We start from the raw sequence: 21,503 nt of genomic DNA, 5'->3' as shown, positions 1-21,503 counted from the left end.
CCTCAAAATACAATTATGAACCTGAAAATGAGCATAATATGGGCACTTTAAATTCCAAATTTCCAGACACAGCTGCACCATGACAAACATTCAACATCCTTAAAGGACACATTACGGAACACAAACCGTATCAAGATGAAGCCACATTGGTAGTTGTTGTGCTTTGATTAGCTGACCTAAAAGATTTAGCTTTATTGCTCCTGTTCCACGTCCTCTGGGGTTCAAGGAACGAGGTGAAGTAGAATGTTTTTGGGGAGTTAGGTCTGCCTTATGATGTACACCAGTTTTGTTTTTCAATTGAAGTGTTCCATCTTCTTTCTTTCAAATTTGAGCTTTAATCCTGTAGTGGAGTGGCAATCAGGAGAGTCTGGACTTTTCCCGGTGAGCCGGTAGTATTTCGAGGCCACGAGGGTCAGTCTGGTAACAGTTATACATTGCAAGTTCTTAGCAACACCATCCGGCGGCCCGGTGTGCGGCCGTTGCCCGCTGGTCAAACTGTGCAGTCTCTGCTCAACCTGTGCGGCGGGCCGCCGCAGCCTCTTATTTCAATACAAACACAGGCTAATCAGAAAGCACTAACGAAGTGCAAGTCACAACCGGACAGAAATATAGTGGGATCAGTCAGCGGCACCGCCCCAAATGACATAGGACTGGTCGGCCTATGACGTAAAGCCATCGAACACCTCTTTTTTTTTCCTCGTCACATTTGGAAGTCTATCGGTAACGTTAACAGACAGTGTGTGAGTCAAATGATGGAAAGCTAAAAAAGAAAAGGGAAAGGTGGCGCTGGTCAGACTCAAAAGGAAAAAAATGATGGAGGAGGAGGCAGCAAAATGCTCCAAAATAACTTCAATGTTCCGGGCATCAACGAGTAAAGATACTACAGGTGAAATAATCTAACTTTGCTAAGCACCTAATGTCACAGCTAGGCACAGACCAAGCTTGTAAAATTTGAAAGTAGCTTGTGGTAGAAATGATGTCACATGTCTACCACTTTGAAAGTTTGATCAGATCCTGTGAAACTGCCGTTTCGGTAAATTCCAAAATAAAAAGACGTATTAACAGGAAGTGGAAGTTATGAAAACATTACACCTAATCAGTTTAAAACTCGGACCCTCCACTCGCCTCGTCTGGAACCTGTAAGGTAGGTCAGTGGCTTTTCTTTTCTCAATTTGGCCGGCAGTGGCATAAGTTAGCTTGGCAGTCAGTTCCAATGCGCTACTTGCGTTGGGCTAGTGTGGATCGTGTTGCTGTGCTGTGTGTTGTTCATTCATTCACCGGACCATCTGAGTCTCCACAGATTTTTCACACTTTTGCTCAAAGTGTTCAGACCTCGGTTACCCACAGGTCTGTTTGAGTCCCATCTGTGTTAGGAGTAAATAGACCAGTAGATGATGTTGAAAAATATGTAAGATCCAGGAAAGAGGACCCGGGAGTACTTGTCTATGACATGCGTGTCGATCCAGACGTTGCTGTAAGCGTTGGAGCCAACGTGGCCAGTGACCTGGTCGTTCTCCATCGCCAGCTCCACCATCATCCTCTGTTGTTTCACCCCGTTCACTTCTGGCATGCCATAGTTCACTGTAGTGTTGGCGTTCACCTCACTGTAGCTGGCTGACATCATGCCAGGATGGGCAATACCACAGGTACATGACAGCTGCAAGTACAAATAAAAAGTATATAATGGCTTTCCAAAACATTACATGTTGACTTCATAAAAATATTTGGAATTTATACTCATTATTTTAAATTATTCAATGTTGTTTTGAGGGGAATGTGATTTTATGAATGAATAAGACAATAATTACTAGAATAAATGTCATTTTTGCAATGTAATGACTACTGCACGACTACTAATAACTTCAGCAATATTCAATTTGGTAATTTACTTTACTGACCGTCATTTTTTATTTAAAATTCTGAATATTCTGGCTTAACAACTTTTCCACTTCACAAATATCAGCTAGCATTTAGGTTTAAATTTAAACTACAATTTAGTCCACTTCTAGAGGCCCTGTGAGGCTGTATTTAGGCACAGTGGTGCTTTGAGCATGCTAACACGCACACAGTGACATGCTGATGCTGACATTTAGCCAGTAATGCTTACCATTTTAGCCATTTTAGTTGTGAACATGCTAACATTTGCTAATTAGCACGAAACTCAAAGTACAGCTGGGGCTCATGGCAGGTATCTAGTCATACAGTAAACCACAGTATTGCACAAATTATAACTTGGACCGGATAATTACGCCAACAACATCATTAGGATTCAACCTCTGGGGACTTTGAATAAATGGCCCAAAATTCCATGGCTATCAAAGCATAATAATAATAATAATAATAATAATAATAATAATAATAATAATAATAATAATACAGTTTAATTATATACCACTTTTTAAAGTACTCAAGACACTATTGGCCTACAGTAAAACCAGTACATTATCACAATAAAAACAAGTGAAGCAATAAAAACAGCAAGTAACAGCCGGTAAAATGTAATATTAGAGGGTGAAGGCTAATCTAAAGAGGTGTGTTTTGATAAGTGATTTGAAAGTGTCCAGGTCAGTACAGTCACGGATGTGTATAGGTAGGGAGTTCCAGAGAGAGGGGGCTGTGATAGGGAAAGCTCTGTCACCGCCAGGTATGGTGCTTAGTCCTGAGTGGTGAGGAGAGGAGGTCTGTGTCGGAGGAGCGGAGGTTACAGGGCGATTATGGTGGTGGAGCAGGTCTGTGAGGTAGGATGGGGCCTGGTTATGGAGGGCTTTAGTGGTGCGGAGGAGGACTTTAAACTGGATGTGTTGGGGAACCAAAAGTGGTGGACCGGCTGACTAGACCAGGGGTCAGCAACCTTAGGCACGCGTGTCACAATTGACATGCTGTAGCTCAATCAATGGCGCACTAACAATAAGTGTGCAAGAGGTTTTTTGGAAATGTTCCAATCCGCATGCCAAATTACCTATTTCACACCTATTGACAGGAGCACAGCCTGTTTGATAGTTTGATTAACTTTTTCCCCATCTGCATTCCGTGAAGACAAGCCCAACTCTGCCTCTGATTCACAGAATGCCTGAGCGGGCTAGGTAGATGATGGCAGGTTTAATCAGTCCCTCCAGAAAAACTTGATTATGCGATCGCATAATTCAGTGCATAATCAGCCAAAGTCCGCATATTTATGCGGGGGCCGCATTTTTTCAAATACGGCGCACTTTCGCCGCATAAATTGCTGATTTCCGCGCAAAATATGCGGGGCTTGCATGATTTCATAATCCCTGCATTTTCGTTGCAAAAAAAGTCACATATCAGAAAGTTGAAAAATGTTGCGTTTACTTCACACAAGAGCAGCCATTTTCCCCTGTTGCCATGGGAACGTTATGAAGTGACATAATTATGTGACGTGAACATCATCGAAAAGCAGGGTGTTGGGGGAGGGAAATCACTTTTTTTTCTCTTTTTCATCAAACCGCAGTTTTTGGAAGTTCCCGCAATTTTTGCAAGTTCCCGAAATTTCATTGCATAAATTGCATAAATATCCCGCATATTCCATCGCATTTTTTAAGAAAACGTGCCGCATAATCAAGGCTTTTTGCCCGCAACAATCACAAAAAAACTCTAATGTTGATGTGGCACACTGATTTACAAGAACATTTAAAAATGGCACTTCATATTAAAAAGGTTGCCGACCCCTGGACTAGACCAACCAACCACACAATATTGCCATTCCGAGAACCGTGCCACTACTGTGGTTAAAACCATATGGTGCTTTTATGACTTGAATAAATTCACGTGTACCTCAATGGCATCTATGAGCATGAAGATGATTGACTGGTACTAACCCTCTCTCGGAGTGCCTTCTCCCTGCGTTCTTCTAGAGTAGACAGGTAGTTGACTGCAGCGTACTCTATCACCGACAGGAACACAAAGACAAAACTGACCCACAGGTAAATGTCCACAGCTTTGATGTACGACACCCTGGGCATGGAGGCGTTGACTCCAGTGATGATGGTGGACATGGTGAGCACCGTAGTTATACCTAGAGCAGAACAGGTTCAGAGCAGGTGAAACCAGACTCATATCTGATCTGTTGAAGTTGTGTTGATAAAATAGGATAATGGGCGAACATTTGTCTGAGAGAAAAGTACTAATGCCCCCGTTTAAGAAGCTGCCACTTTCACTTATTGTCTCAAAATACAATTGTTGTGTCAGGTATGTACCATAGACTGTAAAAACTCCTTATACCAGGAGTGCCATCTAGTTAGTTCAACCAATACAACTAATGGTTAATGAAGTTTTCGACATCACTACTGTAGAGCTCTCTCACCTGTGTTGTTAGATCAGGATAAGGGTTGAATCAATAAATTTAGACCCCAACCACAGTCTTTGGAAACTGGACTAGTAAGTCACACCAAATCACATTTGATTGGTTAAATTCATGTTTCCACCCATGAGTTCAAGATTAGTAATCAAAACCACTATGGTAATAAAATTGTACGTGAAATGGATTTGGCAGCATTTTTTCTATATAAAGTGTTATTTTCAAACATATTCTCATGTGCATACAAATGGTGAAATAAATTCAATTTGATTATATTATTTTACGCAAGTCATTTTTGGGCTTTCATAAAAGGGTTAGTGAAAAAAACGTCCTGATCAGCGCAACAGCTAGAACTAAGAACTAATCCCAGCAATCACCTAACTAACCGACGCACCGATTAGCCAACAACGGCCGAGCACTCTTACCTAGTGGCACTCTGGCAGGGACGGCCCTGCGGTCGATCCAGAAGGACACCCAGGACAACATGACCATCAGAGTGGCTGGGAAGTAGGTCTGCAGCAGGAAAAAGAAGACGTGACGCCGCAGAGTGAAGTTGATGTACAGACGGTTGTACCAGCCTGGAGAAGAGATAATGTTAGCAGTCACACAGACCTCAGGTACTTTAGGCCTAAATTAAAACGCAGATCTGCACTTTCTGTCAGTACCTGTGCTGCTGTAGAAGGCCAGCTTGGTGGTGGTGTGGAACTCCTGGATGAGGAACTGGGAGAGAGAAATTCTCTCATCTGTGTTTAATGACCTGTTCCCTTTCTTCCAGTACAGCATCAGGTCATCATCTGTATACGCATCTGGAGAGAGAAAAAGCAGAAATTAATATCTCTGGCACAAATGGTATTGTAGCTGATATGAAAATAACAGCCGAGTGAAGACTGTACAATGCAGTGAGAACACCCTCCACAGTCTTTTATAACAATTTGATTGACAATTTTCTTGATCTAGCATATTCACATGGTTATAGAAAACATGACAAAAGGAGAAATAATCAAACTGCTTCTGCCACTACAGAAAGACAAATGTCACAGAAAATATTAATATGCAGTTGGTGAATACTGTAACCAAAGAGGAGAGGAGAAAACCACATGAAGCTTGATCACTTACAGCTCTCTATCTCCAAAGAGCATGTCTGTGTGTCGAGAGGAAAGCGACTCAGATCCATGCTACACATCGATGTGACTGTCACCCTGCAATGACAAAACAAAGCTGTAGTGATATGATGAATTTTAGTGTTCCACAGCTCAAAAACAACTTCAGGTATATCTGCAAAGGGGTTGACAAGATTCTGGGAATACAGTTCTGGTCAATATTATTGGCACCCTTACATGTTTGATTGAAATACACAATATCTTCAGAAATAAATGGCAATGCACTGTATTTTTTATGGTCAGAATATTTGACTATGAAAAAAAAAAAAAAAAAAAAATCAGTTTCAATTTACATGTAGTGATTTTAAAGAAGTAAAATATAATATGACCAGGACCACAACAAAGGCACTCTTCCTTAATATTTGGTTGCACACCCTTTGGAAACAATGACGGCCTCCAAATGTTTCTTGTAGACATCCATAAGCTTCTTATGGTAGTATGTAGAATGTATGCAGGATTTCCTTTCTCAATGGCAGATTTCAGCTCCCTCCAAAGATTCGGATTGAGATTAGGATTAATTGCTGGCCAGTTTAAAATAGTCATTTTTTTCCTTTTGCCCCTGTCTCTTTTTTTATTTTTTGTTGTGGCAGCAACAATTTTGACACAGAAAAATGTTACAAGCGGAAAGACTGTTGCTGCTATTTAGTGTTGGTCAGTCCAACAGTGGACTGACCAACAGTGTAACTTTATCACTTATTCCGACTTTGCTGCGGTCCAGCCCAACACAAATGCAGACTTAACACACACGAGGAAAGAGGAAATGTTAGCGCCGTTTGACCAGTCACTGACTTTCAGCACAGCAAACTTCTTCCTAATAGTTCTTGGGCCTTGGAAAGTACTACCCCTGGCGTAGGTGACTTTTTACAACAGAAAAATAATCTCAACCTCTACAACAATACATTTGGGAATGGTGTTCACTATTGAGGATTACCGAACTAACAAAAGAAACAAATAGAGATACCCAATTTTGAAGGTTTCAGTATGATTTGGGAAGTAGTTAGCAAAAATATACATTATGTGTGACTTGTAGTAAACAGGTTAAGCATAACAAAGACCCTTTAGTTCCCATTCAACCTGGGAAGGTTGACATGGCACTATCAGCTACAGCATGCTATGCAGTCCTCCTGGATCAGGGTAAATTAAATGTTAAAGAGTTAGCAGAGATGGTGGCTCATGGGAGATGTGAGAAAGTGACTTATTACTATCACCAACCGGGAGTGTCTGTTCATAAATACTGTAAATAGTGGCCAATAGTCTGCCTCACCGGATGTGCATTGCTGGGATGAAGCCTGACGCGCCAGAGGTCCCTCCCCGCTGTGTCCATGGTTAAGTGCCGAACAGGAAGGTTGTAATTGGTTTAAAGAAATCGAAACAAGCCAGAATGGATTTTTAACCAATCCCGGAATAGATAAGTGGTGTAGTAAAACCATACCATACTGTGGAGCGAGACAAAGTGCCCAATGACTTCTTTACTATGGGCCTATAATGCATGTCTAACCTTTGGCAGAGCATTACCTGTTGGTTGGAGGGGGTTTCAGCAGAGATTTGATTTGAAATGAAAAAACATAATCCAGCTCATAGGACGAGATACCACTACACAGTCTGCAGGCAAGGTCTACAACCTCGTCATCCTTACTCGCCAATCTGCCTTAGTCTGGAAAATCTCCAACCAGCACCAAACCCACACAGATTAACCCGGGCCATGTGATGAGTATGCTTATGTATACCGCTTACCACCAACTACTCTTCCCTCAAACACACAGTAGACATACACCAGCTAGTAAAGTATTATTATGCCCCTGCTATCAATCCCATATCTTTCAATCAACCTCAACATTTAGCTATTACAGATCAAATAGTGAACGTTGGTGAATGCAGATTTATAGATGTTGATGTTATCATTTAAATGTAGTTTGTCCTAGTCTATCAGGGAGGGGTACTATGCTTGAGTGGTCATAACAGGAGGCAGATGGCCAGGCCAGCTGTTAATCTCTGTCAGGCTCTGTAATGAGGATTAAAAAATCCACTATCTTGGCTCCTATCTCTCGCCGAAATTACAAGGTCTTGCTCAGCCGTATTAGCGCTAGCCTAGTAATTGGCCGGACGTTATCCCCTTAAATACACAACTTGTATTGTGGCTGTTTGTGACACTTTGTCTTGGCAATACAGCCACCGGCAATTATATTCCTAAACACCCACTAACATTATAACCTGCCCAACCTAAAAGTATTACATGTTCTATATGTATCTAGTACTCAATAAAACAGTGAAATATATTAAAATGCATATGGTGGAACTGTAGTGTTAAATGTTTTTGTATTAATTTGCATGGCTACATAACACTTTGTTATAGATTTTTTTAGGTAACACCTATGGTATACACAATTTTGAGTAGATATCAAGGAAGACCATTTTTTGCAGACATTTTGGCTTGTCATAGTAGGAAAAGCACAGGTGTCATTAATAACATGAAAAATGGCTCTGTTCTATTCAGAGCTCTGACTAGTACATTACTGTACTATTTTTTTTAGATATTCTTTTAGAATTTCCAGTATTTCCACTTAATGTTTTTTATGCCCAAATTGAAAATGTGCATAGAAATGGGTGGATGGAAATAAACTTTTTCACTCCCATAGTAAGGTGTTCAACAAGAATAGTAACATGTTACTCTTGGAAATAAAGCAAATAAGTGTATTTCCAAAATTTTTTAACTATTCCTTTAAACTGTTTCTGAATAAATAGCAACTTTCCAGACTGTCTTCACTAAAAAACAGCCACATAGGTCGATATGCAAGCATCTTATAATGTTAGCGCTATGGTGCGGCTAGTGGCCGCAGTAATCATCGCAAGTGTAAATAAGGAACAAACAAGGAAGTAGGAGCCCCAAATTCATGTAGGGAAGAAGGTCAGGGTGGTGTATGCATAAAAAAACCACAGGCTTTCACTCAGGAGACCGGTGTTTGTGTCCCATGTGAAACCAAAAGTCAATGGTGACTATTTAATGTTATGGACGTGCTCTTGTCCATTACTCATTTTAAGTTTTTTTTTGTTGCCTAATCTTAAGTAGTTCCCTTTCACAACATTAACTATGTGTTTAAACTGCAACCCTTACGTTAAATAGAACGGTCACGTGATTACAAGTGCCACCACCGTCACGTGTCACCGTCATGTGTTTAAAATGGCCACTGTGCGGCCATTTCACAATGTTAAATTGAACGGTCATGTATGTTGTTTTGGGAGTCATTGGCAATTGACCCTAGTGTGTTGTTTATGAGGACGTTGTGTACTTTCAGTTGTTTTATCCATGTCGAGTGTTGTGCCACGCAGACAGGGGGAATTACCGGAGGCTGTAGAGGACTTTGCCATCTGGGTAAAGTCGCAGCATGACGTTGTCAGTGGTCGTGTCATGGGTGAAGGACTTCTTAGAGTGGACAAAAAACAGGTCAGGTACCCAGATTTTCTTCACCAGGCGGCTATCAAAGGTCATGCTCAGGTTGTTGTTGCTTCTAAAGGACAGACGTTCATCTTTCCAGTAGTGTCTCAGATACAGGGTCATAGTAAAGTCCTTAAAGAAGAAAATAAATATTGGTTACATTATTATCTCAACTAACAACATGCATGAATTTTTTTACTTAAAGTTTGTTCCAGACATACCATATCGACCTCTGAAATAGCATCCAAACTTTCAACCTGAACATCCACTCCAACAGGGACTGCAGGCCCTTGAAAAATATGCAGCAGTTTACAAAGATTCATTAAACTGTAATTTACAGTAGTGTTGACATGAATGTTGTGTTCAAATACAGCAGCAGACGTAAGAGTGCAGATGTAGCCCAGGTGGCTCGATCGGAAGTCTGGATTATCTGGCTTTATTTGGAGAATGTGAATCCTTTTAATGCCAACAATTTTGCCTCAAACAATCACTTTCTCTTTTATCCAAATCCCCATCAAAACAGTTGGGTGCAGATTTCCCATACAATGGCACATAGCCAGTGTGAGTGCTCTAATCCTAATTGACATTACAGTAGGCCTATATGCTGTTTTTTTTTCTTCATCATTTGAAAAGATCATTTTTAAAAAGGGCTTTATGGGCTACATGTTCAAAGTAGTTTTACATTTACCATTGATGAGAATGTTTCCCTTAGCAGTTATTTTAACCTGAGGAAAAAACTGTCCCTAACCTAATTAAACCCAAACCAAGACCTTTCTCCAGGGTAAGGCAAATGTATTCATATATTTTCTCAGTGGCTATACTCAGAAGCAGGACAAAAAGCCTGACATCATAGATAGGGGTTAGACGGGATGGATGAACTATAGAAGTGTTATATAGGTTCAGGATGTGATTTTCCAGGGTGGATGCGTGGGATTTCCACCTTTCTGGTCTACATATCCCTGCCTCTGCTGAATTATTATAGACAAAATGTCTCCCCCCTTCAAAGTGATCAATGCTACTTTACCAATAGACCATAGCTATTATATACCTAAAACAGAAGTATTTAAAATTAAATAAAGTGCCGTAACCTTAACACATATTGCCATAGAATGATCATATCCAAGCAGCAGTTGCTGGTTGTATTTAGCTGCTACAACGCTCTGGGACGCCGGCTACCAGTTGTTTAGCCGCCAATAGGTGATTGCGAGCCGGCTACAGGCACCGCCAGATGACGACCCTTCCGGCAATGACAGTTAAGTTTAGTCACCAAAATGACTAGTTAAGCTTTGAAAAATGATTGGGGTTAAAACACTACCGAGGAACAAACGAGTGTTTCCTGGGTGAAAATATTTAGTTTTCGCCGCAAAGTGAGCTCCGCTCTCTGGCTTCAGAGCTCTGTGTTTTATGTTGACACCATACTGTATTATTTCATTTTAAGATTATATTCCATTGAATATTGAAGTTCATAAATAAGTGTGTTGGCATGGCTGGCCAGGTGGCACTATATCCATGGTATTGAAAGGGGGATTTAATTATTGCATGCATTCTTTGTTTTGTTGTGCATGATCAAAAAACATGGTAACCAAGCTGATTGGATAAGCCGACCTGGTGTCAGGAGGTGGTACGAAATGGATCCTGCATGATTTTTGTGAAGGGCTGTTTGAAATATATGTTGCACCACACTTTGCACTCACAGTATGCAATTGGCCTTACGGATTTCCATTCCAACATTTTGCATAAGAAACCTCCAGTTACTAATGAGACTAAATCCAGTAATTATTTACTACTAATAACTATGTGAGATTCATAGGGGAAATGCAACTGTGAGAATTAAAAAGCAAACAGACTTGCGGCTAATGTGGCAGATTAGGATGGGAGTTATTGAAAAAAGCTACAGACTGCGGCTGCTTGCTTGGTAATTAATCACTGGCTCACAGCAGCATGGCTCAGACATAATCCTACTCTGTTATGTCATCTCTACAAGCCAGTGCTGGACACTCCCACCTCCCCACATTTACATGAATGTATAAATCAGATGATGTGGGTTGAGGTTTAGTTTAAAGTCTAAAAGAACACTTGATGTGACTTAAAAATTAAATTGAATGAATTTAATGAAATTAAACCGAAAGCATCTTTGAATGGCTGCCTGCATGACGAGTGGTTGACACAGCTCCATTCAGTTCAGAAAGATAAACCTCCTTACCTCCAAATCCTGGTCGCATTGTAAAGTCATGGTCGTCTATCCTTAGCAGCTGCTCTGACTTTGTACCCCAGGCTTTAGTTATATCTGGACTCCTCTTGAACAGGGGGCTGATGGAATTTTTAAAAAAAAACACAAATTTTGTTATTTTCCTAACCGCTACATATGAAGTTTTGATGCGCACCACGTTTGTTCTATAAATCATAAATCACTATTTGATCCAGTCTTTTCAATTTTTGCATAGTGCATATGTATGTGCTCATCCTGTACTATGGCTGCTGCTGTAATCTGGATCAACGAGTTCATTTACCAGATAATCGTGCCGGATGTTCCGGCGATTATGTGTTGGATAGGCGGATGTCCCTCGCCATGCAAAACTATGTTCACTTCAGGAAACAACAAACTTCGAGCTAGCAAGCTTCACGCTGAAAATGGCGAATAAGTTTTGAAGAAAATTTGGATCATGCAACAAGGCAGGCCCACTTGGGTTTTCTTGGGTAATATTTGTAAAGATTTACAAAGAATTTGTTTAACGTTACAGCATTTACTATCTAACTGGGACCGATTGTGGCTGGTTGAAGTAACATTACACAGGGCGATATACTGGTAAGGGCAAATTACGTTTAACCCTGTATCCAGCTAACATAAATAGCTCACATGTACATACATACTGTATTGTGTGAACAGTTTTCTTTCATCAGGGTGGAAATGTTCCACCAAAACAAGTTCCTTACCAAGACCATTTTGCAGAGCCAGCATTGCTGAATCCAGAGTTTAGCACTGCCCAAGTCAATTGTGATTGGTTTAAAGAAATGCAAACAACACACACACACACACACACACATACACACAGTGCTGTGGAGATAGGTCTGGCAATGCGAGACTGGCTGCTACAACTACAGTTGATCCCCTTTCATGGTAAAGACATACCAACTGAATGCAAGGACTTGGGTCGCTTTGCAAAAAAACAGACCTGTTTCTGATTGAGGACCACATGTGACAGTGGCCCAAATCAGAATTGAAAAGATCAAATTCCATGGGATTTTGTGCTGTTCACACTGAAATCTGAGTCCTATATTTGCCCAAAAAACTTGGATTTGGACCACTGTTGCCTGCAGTTTGAACGTAGCCTTTGACACCTTTCTAGTTCAGGGTAAGACCCTGCTTTGGACCTAGACAATTCTTTGTGACATGGATTGAAAAAGGTGCTGGAAACTTTTGTTTAATGTGCTGGTAGACATGTCAGGCAACAGTTTTCCAATCTTTTACTGTTCTGTTTTGGTGAGGCTGTTGTAATGCTGTTATGATTTTATGCATGTAGAAGTATGCGGGTATCAGTTTCTTCAAATGCAGCCAGGTGAGCTAGGTTGTCTTTGTTTTCATCCATTTCAATGAAGCTATTCCAGTTAACAGATGCAAACCATGTTCCTTCAGTAGCAAAGAACGGACAAACCAAACACTGGCTCTATAGAGGGCCTTTTGGGTTTTGCGGCCATGCATGTAGGGTTCTCCTACATGCTTGAAAGGGCAGATAAGGGGAGGAGTATTCAGTTGGTTGCAATTTGCATCCTCATTGCTAGATACTACTAAATCTAACACACTGATCCATTAAAATAATTTGACAGTATTGTGAAAAAAGTCAGATTTAAGTATACAATGATAAAATGACACAAAATTAATTTTATGGCATGGATGACAAAATGGCAACACAACACGTCCTGGGGGTTAAATACTAATACTGGATAGGTTGTCAGCTTTTACCCAAAGGCGTATAACAGAGCTGGAGTTTAGGAACCAGCTGGTCGATGTGCTGACCTGCGTGACCTCACTGCGCTGAGTTAAGGCATGCAAGAACATCGCCCAGCAGATTATCCAGGATGTCAAGTGAGTCACAGTTGTGAACGGTATGTATATAAAGCTTTTCTAGTCTTAACCACTACTCAAAGCGCTTTTACATAGTACAGGAACCATTCACACAGTGTGGCCGAGGCTGCCGTACAACATGCTCATCAGACAAACATTCACTCTGATGCGCAGCATCGGGGGCCAGGGATTGAACCACTAACCTTCTGATTGGCAGGTGACTGCTCTACAACTGAGCCACAGCATCTGCCTGCTGAGCCTTTTTGTGGAGGACACCAAATCAGTGGCAGCTCTACAGGGGGGCAAGAAGGGGCAGCTGCACCCCCCCCCACTGTAGAACCTTTCCCCCCTAACTTTGGTCTTCCAAAAACAAGCTGCCACTATGTCCACAAGCTGCTAACTGTTCCCACAATACAGTAACATGAGCTATTTAAATAAGATGAATACATGGTTAAAAAATGTTTGTGTGTTGGAACATTTGGATGGCTATTTGCAGCAAAATTTACTAATTAAATGCTTCTCCCAAGCCTCTATCAAATCACCGGTGCTATTTAGCGACTATTCAAGCTTTTCTATGTTGGGTAGTCCAGTGTTCTAGTACTATTTTTTTTGCATTGTTGCTTGTTGTCATCGTATTGAATTTATGAAACACAGGCAAATCATCTTATACATTCTCCAATCTTCCTCACTAGATATAGCCAACAATAGTGTTATTAAAATGTTGATCATTTACCTCTAAGACTATGCTGCTTTAATCTCCAGTATAAGATCCTTGCCCATTATCGTTCTAGGAGTTCTGTCCCCACAAACCTATGTTCCCACATTTCTAAGAATTTCTTTTTTCCACTGAAAATTAGGCTCTATTTTCCCACAGCCCTATGTTCCCACATTTCTAAGATTTTTTTTCAAAATTAGGCCCTATGTTCCCACATTTCTAAGATTTGTTTTCCAAAATTAGGCCCTTTATGTTCCCACATTTCCTTTTCATAAATTTGCATCAGATTTTATCCCCTTTTCTCTCAATTTCGAATGTAACCCTAACCCTAACATAGGGCCTAATTTTAAGAAAAAACTTAGAAATGTAGGAACATAGGGCTGTGGGAACATAGTGCCTAATTTTCAGTGAAAAAAAAAATTCTTAGAAATGTGGGAACATAGGGCTGTGGGAACATAAGGCTGACCCCATTGTGCTAATTGGTCTGAATACTATATCAAAAATCACCAATGTGTCATACCTGCCAATATTGCGACTGGATCCTTCTGTTAGAGGCATTTCTCTTTTCGATCTGAAAGGGGGAAAAACATTACGTGATTTTATGCAAACATTATGCAATGTTTAATAGCAGGGATGCTAAATTGGATAAATCTTCAAAGTAATTGTAAAGTAAGAGGGGCATGTTGAAAAACAGAAAAACAGAGTGACATGATGGTATCATTCTTATTCATTACATAAACAGCTGAAAAACAAAATGTACTCTCTACAAAGGAGGAAAAATCTAATAAGATTAGTTGGAGTGATGAGTAGATGAAGGCAGGGTAGTGTGCGTTAAATAAGCCTCAGGAAACAAGATAATTCAGACTTAGCATAATTGTTTTGATTTTGAACCATTCACTTTGAGAATGTCATGAGGCGATGCTGAGTTATCATGCCCTTCCACTACCTGCAGCAGTGCCTGTGAACAGGAAGTGATCGGCATACAATCTCCTAAAGAATAGTGAGCAATTGATAACTAAACTATTAAGCTAAACTCACTGATGATGGTCCACTCCAAGGCAAAGACATACAAAATTGCAACGCAAAAGAAAACAAACTCTATAATATTAGTATAATTAAAAAAGTAGTCTTGGCTGACTGAGGTTGTTGTCTGTCCCTCTACTTTGCAGTGAGTATTCCAACACATTCTCACTCCCATCTCATAAAAAAATACAGACGCTTGGTCTTTGTTGTTATTGACGCTAAAATTCTCCTTTAGCGTTGTATAACGCCCTTTAACTAAACACGCTTGGTCGACACTATTGGTGTCCCTTTTGACGTAGTTAGGTTAAGGAAAAGGTTGTGGGTGGGCTTACGCTTCCATGACACGTGGGAATAACGGGACGGTTAAAGACACACGTGGGACACGAACCCCGGTCTCCTGGGTGAAAGTCCTGTGTTTGACCCATCCACCACCCCGACCAACCTCCCTTCACGGAATTTCCCCCTTACATACTACTCTCTAAAGCCTGTGTAGCTGCTGCTCTCCCCAGTACGTTCTACGTAGTTTTTTTACGAGTTCGCAGTGAGAACGGGTTGAGTATTCACACCCACTGAAAGATGTTGGGGAAGGCCTATTACTGGGAAAGGTTAACTCTTTTGAGGTTGCTTTTCTTAGTGGTAGTGCTTTTACCTTAACTTATCAGCTTGGATGCAGTGAAATTGAGAAATGATTAAACATTTGACTAAGTATAGAGCATGGAGCAGTCAAAGAGCTGATGAGCTATCAGGACGGACCGGCTGGTTGGCTTCAAGGCCTTTGCCCCTTTAACAAAATTGACGGTACAGAACATACTAAGAAGGGTGGCTTGTTAAGTAGAAATCCACTACACAGCAATGTAATTCATCGGGGGTCAGTCAAATGCAGGCCAGGACAAAGAAAATGAAAATGGCTTGGCGCACAACAAACACTAAGCTCCAGCCTCTCTTGAAAATCTTTTGTTCTGGAAAAGTGAACATGCATATTGCATACTGTACACTTCATTAATGCTCATTTCTGTTTTCTGAAACCATGATTTGAAACATCTAGATATTCGCTTAGTATTTCAGTAGTTACCTCCACCAAGAAGGTTATGTTTTCAGGGCGGTTTGTGAAAAACTGCTGACCTGATTTTCATGAAAATTTATAGAAGTTATGGAAGCATGGGCCTAGAAAGAACCCATTATATGTTGGAGCAGATCCGAATCTTGGGGCAAGTACACAAATCATTTTTCACTTTCATTAACAGTGTGAAATGGGGTGTTTGTGCTGCATTCAAGTCGTGTCGGAATTATCGGAAAAATGACTTACCGACTAGGAAAATTCACACTGCATTAACGTTATGCGATAGGGCATGCCTTGACAGTTGGCGCTCTCTAAGTGGCCTTCCTTTTCAAACTGTTTTCTCAGAACTTCCACAACTAATCGGTAAAGTGATTTCTCGTTTCTGCCTATTTATGTGTTCGTTGAGGTTTTGTTTTCAGCATTGCACTTCTAAAAACCCCTTGGCAATACTGTCCTTTTACAAGAAAAACAACAGCATTGGCCATTTGTTCAAATATCTAAAACAAGTTGTAAGATGTTTACAATGGCACAACTACAGTAATCACTGCTTTCCCTCAGCAAATGGAGTAATTTTATTATAGCACTGTAAAAATGCGGGACTCTGACTCTGGAGACTGCCTTTCGGAACTGTCAATGTTGGTTATTCTGCACATGACCACAATCTTTCCCTGACCTTAACCAAGTAGTTTTAGTTGACTTAACTTGACCACAGCGGTGGTATATGTAACAGTGTTGGAAGGCACCATGTTGTCCTGATAGGGGGAAGTCAGATCAGAAAATGGTCGTTTTGGAAGGTAATGTCGAAAAATATATTTTTGATATTTATTCTGAAGAACTTGTTGCACTTAAGTCAAAACGGTCCATGGAATCCCAAAGGGTCATGAAATTTCATTTCCTGTGGGGGGAGCTCTTTTCTTTGCCTGTTCAGCCACTCTCATTTTATTTCTATTCCAAATCGTGCCATGTTCTTCTCAGACAAAGGTTTAGGAGATTTCAGAAAAATTATACCAAGAATGTTCCCATTCACAAGAGTTTAAATAACATGCCCAGGTTTATAATATTTTTATTTATTTAATATGTTCCTTGTTGAAAACATTAAAGGTGCAATATGTAATATATTTACTGTATTAAATCCAAAAATCACCACAATATGTCATCAGATATTAAAGAAACATGCTAAGCTGCAATACTATCTTTTCTAACAACAATGCTAAAGCCAATATTTTTTCCTTTAAAATTTTCTTTAAGTGATGTAATGTATGTTTGTGTTTTTGCCTGTGTGTTGTTATCAACTGCACATTTTGACAGCTGGGCCGGGTTGCCAGATATACCTGTAAACACACAAACCCAGCGCGCTCCAGCTGTAGTCGAGCCATTGGAAGCAGCAAACAAACGAACGGGATCAACGGAGATAGATTCTACCCAACCTAAAAAAACCTTGGCATGTTACTAACAGTTGCGTGACCAGAGACGTAATAAAACCCAAGTAAATATTGGAGATGTGTTTGAAAGATGGAGACAGTTAGAGCCCAAAAGGACGCTGAGTTGGCTAACTTCCTTCTCAACAGGTAAGCATTAAGCTTAAGGCTAATTTATCACGGCTACTAGGGACAAGCATTTTATGTGATTTCAACATTTGTGTACGCACATTTAATTATATACAGTACTCGAGTTGGTTACTCGCAAAAACAAGTGAGACACAGCCACTAAAGTGATCCCGATTGGTTCTGGCTAAGGTCGCCATGCTAACTCTGCTAATTGCTAACGTTACCGGAAGACCAGGCAAGCAGGCCACGGCTGTTTACAAAGTGTGGCCTGTTCAGCAGCCGTAGCCGACAACGGTGAGTTATTTGGAGGGGAATGCTGGGTCTTTGTAAATTATAGAATGTGGTCTAGACCTACGCTATCGGTGAATTCCTGTTGTGATTTGACACTGTAAATACAATTTAATTGAATTGTGCAGGGGTTAAATTTGGATTTGCTATGTGTTGGGCTCTGTGGATTCAAGAATGCCTTGGATGCACCTTTGTGCGCGTAGACTACAAAATCTGATTGATAAACTTTGACAAAATAAAATATATCAAGGTGACACATCCCTTTGCTCTGAACACCAAAACGCTTATCAAAGTCATTTTAGATACTGTTGGCAGTGCGCTAAACTACAGCTGATGACAAAATCTTTCTGTAAGTGCACCCTCCTGTGTATCTGTATCAAATATAGGACGGATGTTAACACTAAACAGTCTTTTTAATAGTTATATTAAACCGGAATTACGTTTCATCTTACACTATTAACCCCTAACCCTATTTTACTCTCTATCACTCTCTGCCATCTGTCATGTCTGACTGACTAGTGCACTGAGTTTGCTAATTCTTTTTTTTCCTGTTGTATGGCAGATAGCAACCAGCATTATGGTGCGTTACCTCCGCCTAGACAGAGGTTGCTGATCTGTAGCTTTTGAGACAGAAAAAAAAGACCTTGACCAACTGCCATGCTTTGCTGGTTTTCAAGCCATGATGTCTCTCTCTCATGGGTGGGCCAAATTCTCTGGGAGGGCAAAGCAGAGAAAGGGAAGGTAACCTTGCTCCTTATGACCTCCTAAGGAGAAGATTCTAGATCGGCCCATCTAAGCTTTCATTTTCTCAAAGGCAGAGCAGGATACCCAGGGCTCGGTTTACACCTATCACCATTTCTAGTCACTGGGGGACCGTAGTCAGGCTGGGGGAACACACATTAATGCTAAAAAACCTCATAAAGTGAAATGTTCATGCCATGGGACCTTTAACTGCTGGCCTTTTCCCCAGCCCAACCTTTCTCAAAGTCACAACAATAGCAATAATTCAGAAAGCACATTGACACACTCAGATTACAGGTTACGTAATCAGAGTAAGTGTTTTTTTCTAACCAGGCACACATCACCTTTTGTTGCTGTCAGCTAAAAACGGAGCGCTGATTACCAAGCATGTTGGCGGGCTCTGTCCTGACTCCACATCACCCCAGTAACAACACACAGTAGCCAGGTCCAATCTGCCCAGACTGAATATACTGGTGTAATTGTTGTTGTACTTAAAGCTGTTGGTGTATATCTCATGTGGAACACTTCTATTTAAAATGCAGATATATGGTGTGATCTCAACAACAACAGCAATAGTATCTTAGCAATAATTATTTGTTGTTCAGATTTGTTTCTTTGAGTCGTTGCACGTTGGAAACAGTTTCATGATAGATTAGATCTGGAATATTTAAAGAGCAGAAGAAGTCTAAATCGTGTTCACATCAAGAGGAAGGTAAGCATCAACTGTTTCTCAAGACAACCAGTCCCAAAGCCAGGGTCTTGAGGCATTCCCTTTCAGTGTTGTAATGTAACGAAGTACGAATACTTCACTACTGTACTTAAGTAGACTTTTCACGTATCTGTACTTTACTTTGTCATTTATATTTCCAGAAACTTTTACTCCACTACATTTCCCCTAAGCATCTTGGTTACTAGTTACTAGAAAATAAAAATCAGAAGAAATGTATTACACTGTCAATCAAAGTCTAAATTGCTCCTAAATTGCCAAGATAATGCATGCTCCATTCTAGTTGGTGACATGATGCCTGTTTGTGGCCAAGTGCCCCCAAAAAAAAAAAAAAAACATAGGCCACAACTAAAGAAGAAGAGGAAGAAGGAATTATTATAATTGTTGGGTCTTTGTAAATTATAGAGTGTGGTCTAGACCTACTCTATCTGTAAAGTGTCTCGAGATAACTTTTGTTATGATTTGATACTGTAAATAAAATTGAATTGAATTGGAAGCCCCTGGTGCAGGCTCTGCCGCCATGGTAACAGACGATGACCACCCCCGACGACAGTGGTGACGAAGATAATGTTACACACCTTTGGCCATAAAGTTCATAATCAAAGTTTTTTTTTTTACTTTTACTTTTACTTCTATTACTTAAGTATGTTTAATATCAGAAAATTGCTATGGATTCTTAAGTATTGTAAATATCAGATACTTTAAGACTTTTACTCAAGTAATATTCTAAAAAAAGGTGACTTTAACTTCTACCAAAGTCATTTTCGGGTAAGATACTTGTACTTTTACTCAAGTATTGCTTTCGGGTACTTTATACAAGACCATTTATATTCTGTTCTCTCAAGAATCCTTCAAAATCCAGTTCTGATACCTTTATTTTGTAATAATATTATGCATGAGGGCTGGGTTCAAATATTCGGTTCTCCGGTTGAAATCTGTATTTATTTGAGTGATCTGATATTCATTAATAAAATCTAGAAACCGATCTTTCAATATGTTAAATATGATTATATAATGTTATATAATGTTGATTTTTCTTCTTATTTTTTTTTTGGGGGGGCAATTTTTTATGTAAACATTAACCTGGTGTATTATAAAAAATTTGTAAGTTGTTGTTTCTTGCTTGTACAATTTACAGCGTTAAATTCCCTGAGAATATCAAGCTAAATTTGTACCTTGGACCTTGTGAATCGGAATCAAATCAATGCGGGTAAACATTGGCGATACCCAGCCCTTAATGTACAATCATATTATTACATAAACTAACAATATTGTGTCAGATCAGTGACTTTGTCCCTTAAATTAGAATGAATAATAACATTACATCATCACGACAGAAGCCAGAGCGACAGAAGAGGGAACATTCTTATTTACCACCAAATGCAGCAGTGTCATGTACTAATTTCATAACTGGGCTCAATGGAAAGAAAAAAAAGACAAATCTAAAATCTGACATTTCAGTGAAAAACAATCCTCCCTAAACAGTCAGGGGGCTAACTTTTGGGAGAAAAAAAGTATACATTAACTCAAGGTTAACTAGCTTTGAATCACACCCCACTGTCTTCAGCATCAGAATGATAGTTATTCTGCAAAAAAAACAAAATTTAGGGATTTCAGTTCAGTTAGTAGAAGGACATTTTTGCAGACATTTAAATTAGCAGTGAAATGATAAAGGATATATGAAGCATATGAGAAGGAAGGCAGACAGCAGTTGGAGCCATGAGAGACTTTCAACAGACCGCAAACAGCATCTTGTATTGTGTGACTGAACAACAATAATCATATCAGAGATAAGTCAGCAGAACCAAGTACTAGAGCATGTTGATCTAAAATTCGAATTCCACGGCAACTGAGCAAACTTGCAAAAGTTGCAAAGTTGAATCTTGAACAGACTGTTATTTATCTTGAAGTTTTCCAAACGCAATTTGAAACCCTTGTTTCCTTGTTTTCTTTGTGCAACTGTATTGATCTCCCGCTTGACACGCATACTTCTTTGAGTTTCTTTAACATACTGTATGCATCCATGCTGAAAAGAATTAAGGAATCACCTGGCAGGATGCTTGGCTTGTTTTAATAAAAGTGTCGAATTTCACATGCGATTTAATTAGACATAAAATAACAAATTGTCAGCATTACGCGTATTTACGCACTGCGCATTTAAAGTCTGCCAAGCCTCTCCTGCGACTCTTTCATAATGAACTGACCTGTGTCTGCATTGCTGCAGTATTTGCCCGGACACACCGACCATCCAAACTAGCAGGTTGACCAGCACCACATCCGTGTGCATGATGCCCAGCGTCCCAGCTCTCTCCAAAAGTCTCAAAACCGCAGGTTACTCCCACAACCTTTCCCGCACAGGACGCGCATTCCGCTCTCACTTCGTGCATTAAACATAGTGGGATTCCATACATGATTCCGCGGTGGTATTTAC

General features: G+C 40.1%; 1 protein-coding gene across 1 annotated transcript; it reads right to left on the bottom strand.

Annotated features, from left to right (window-relative positions):
• Positions 1–790: 790 nt before the first annotated feature.
• Positions 791–21,487, bottom strand: LOC114573285 (gamma-aminobutyric acid receptor subunit rho-1). The gene is made up of 10 exons (XM_028605378.1): positions 21,277–21,487; positions 14,207–14,257; positions 11,112–11,218; positions 9,130–9,197; positions 8,817–9,040; positions 5,432–5,514; positions 4,981–5,121; positions 4,741–4,893; positions 3,837–4,033; positions 791–1,657 (listed from the first exon to the last, which is right to left on the bottom strand). Exons 1-10 carry the CDS (start codon positions 21,357–21,359, stop codon positions 1,370–1,372), a joined length of 1,395 nt encoding a protein of 464 aa, XP_028461179.1. The 5' UTR covers positions 21,360–21,487; the 3' UTR covers positions 791–1,369.
• Positions 21,488–21,503: the final 16 nt, after the last annotated feature.

This window comes from Perca flavescens, chromosome 18 (genome assembly GCF_004354835.1).
Source record: "Perca flavescens isolate YP-PL-M2 chromosome 18, PFLA_1.0, whole genome shotgun sequence".
Lineage (NCBI taxonomy): Eukaryota > Metazoa > Chordata > Actinopteri > Perciformes > Percidae > Perca > Perca flavescens.
The sequence above is the reverse complement of the archived record's forward strand: the minus strand, read 5'-3'. Positions and strand labels throughout refer to the sequence as shown.

Coding starts and splice junctions, on each gene's coding strand:
- LOC114573285 (XM_028605378.1), bottom strand. CDS start 21,359: ATGCACACGGATGTGGTGCTGGTCAACCTGCTAGTTTGGATGGTCGGT. Junction 9,198..11,111: donor AATGCGACCAGGATTTGGAG/GTAAGGAGGTTT, acceptor ATATTTTTCAAG/GGCCTGCAGTCCCTGTTGGA. Junction 5,515..8,816: donor AAAGTCCTCTACAGCCTCCG/GTAATTCCCCCT, acceptor TTGTCATTGCAG/GGTGACAGTCACATCGATGT.